Below are 1,923 nucleotides of genomic sequence, written 5' to 3' on the forward strand. Positions count from 1 at the left end.
CACACACACACACACTCTCTCTCACACACTCTCTCTCTCACACACACACACACACACTCTCTCTCACACACTCTCTCTCTCACACACACACACTCTCTCTCACACACACACACAGGCCGTGACTCACACTTTCTTTATTAGTTGTTCGTGTTTAGTAAGTAATTTTCGTGTGCACATTATTGTTCGAACCAACATACTTTGAAAAATCTCATTGGAAACTGTTTTTCTCTCTCGAGTACTGCAGTGAAAATGCTTTACTTAAAGACTTAAGAACTTTAGCACGAAAGTGATCATACAGAGCTAAACCACACACACAAATCTAGTCATAACCAATCACATGAACTACAAAGTAAACAGGATTACATTTCGATATAATTCTCCGGTCCTGACCTCAATTGTAAAATGTTTAAATAAAGGAGTGTTTTAGTCCATTTAACACGCAGTTTGTGCTATTGTAGTAATATAATAATTAAATCTTAAACTTTGCATTCCTCCCATAATATCACACTGCGTGTGTTTGTTTGGAAGTGCTTATAATAGCAGCTTCTCTGGGGTGTAGCAGTCATCCTAAAACCTGAAACTAAGCGTCCAAACGCACCTGTGGCCGGACTCGTGTTTCCAGTACGGCCGAAAGCGGCGCTCCACAGGAAATGCCACGTGTACCTACTGCGCATGCGCGGTCTCCGTGCTCCCGCTTGACTTCCGCTGAGAGGAAGGCTCTGGTTGATCAGCGCGACATCAGGCGACGCGTCGAGAGAACGGCCGGAGCCGCGGGCCTGTGAGCGCGTCACGCACCGGAGAGACCCTGCGCGGCTTCAGGATGTCCAGCGGCGGCTTCGCGTCACAGAACGGCGCCGGAGGCTCGCACGCGAACGGTGAGTAGCTCGGTGTTCGTCGGCGGACGCGTCGAGCGTCACTCTGAAGCGTTGTCCGCGTTCCGCGACGCTCCCTGGCCGAGAGTTTCTCCAGAGTTGCGTCGCGTCGCTCGAAGAAGGCCAGATTCTCTGATTATCGAGTAAAGTTCATCACTAACGACTAATCGCACGAGTTACCCACATTCAGTTAGTACGCTAGCGTTGAGCTCGGGTTCCGCGCTGTCGCGTCGCTCATTGATCACTGATTGATTGACAGCTGATCTGAGGCTTCATGCTAGCTCAGTTCTTCAGTCCAGCGCCTGCCGTGATTTTTTGAGGTGTGTGTGTGTGTGTGTGTGTCTGTGTGTGTGTGTGTGTGTGTGTGTGAGTGTCTGTCTCTGTGTGTGGTCGTGATTTTTTGTGGGGTGTGTGTGTGTGTGTGTGTGTGTGTGTGTGTGTGTGTGTGTGTGTGTGTGTCTCTGTGTGAGTGTTTGTCTGTGTGAGTGTGTGTGTGTGTGTGTGAGAGAGAGAGAGAGAGAGAGAGTGAGTGTGTGTGTGTGTCTGTGTGTGTGTGTGAGTGTCTGTCTCTGTGTGTGAGTGTGAGTGTCTGTCTCTGTGTGTGAGTGTGAGTGTCTGTCTCTGTGTGTGAGTGTGAGTGTCTGTCTCTGTGTGTGAGTGTGAGTGTCTGTCTCTGTGTGTGAGTGTGAGTGTCTGTCTCTGTGTGTGAGTGTGAGTGTCTGTCTCTGTGTGTGAGTGTGAGTGTCTGTCTCTGTGTGTGAGTGTGAGTGTCTGTCTCTGTGTGTGTGTGTGAGTGTCTCTCTCTGTGTGTGTGTGTGTGTGTGTGTCTCTGTGTGAGTGTTTGTCTGTGTGAGTGTGTGTGTGTGTGTGTGAGAGAGAGAGTGTTTGTGTGTGAGTGTCTGTGTGAGTGTGTGTCTGTGTGTGTGTGAGTGTCTCTGTGTGAGTGTTTGTGTGTGTGAGAGTGAGTGTCTGTGTGAGAGTGAGTGTCTGTGTGAGAGTGTGTGTCTGTGTGAGAGTGTGTGTGTGTGTGAGTGTCTGCGAGTGTGTGTGT

At 49.5% G+C, this 1,923-nt stretch overlaps 1 protein-coding gene across 1 annotated transcript in view; it reads left to right on the plus strand.

Moving 5' to 3' along the window:
• Window positions 1–555: 555 nt before the first annotated feature.
• Window positions 556–1,923, plus strand: part of LOC107571604 (protein transport protein Sec24A-like) — a 24,969-nt gene continuing 23,601 nt past the window's right edge. The window contains exon 1 of the mRNA XM_016257933.1: window positions 556–875. Within this exon, the coding sequence (XP_016113419.1) occupies window positions 821–875 (55 nt within the window). The 5' untranslated portion in view covers window positions 556–820. The remainder of the gene's footprint in view (window positions 876–1,923) is intronic.

This window comes from Sinocyclocheilus grahami, unplaced genomic scaffold (assembly GCF_001515645.1).
Source record: "Sinocyclocheilus grahami isolate Dianchi unplaced genomic scaffold, SAMN03320097.WGS_v1.1 scaffold1621.1, whole genome shotgun sequence".
Lineage (NCBI taxonomy): Eukaryota > Metazoa > Chordata > Actinopteri > Cypriniformes > Cyprinidae > Sinocyclocheilus > Sinocyclocheilus grahami.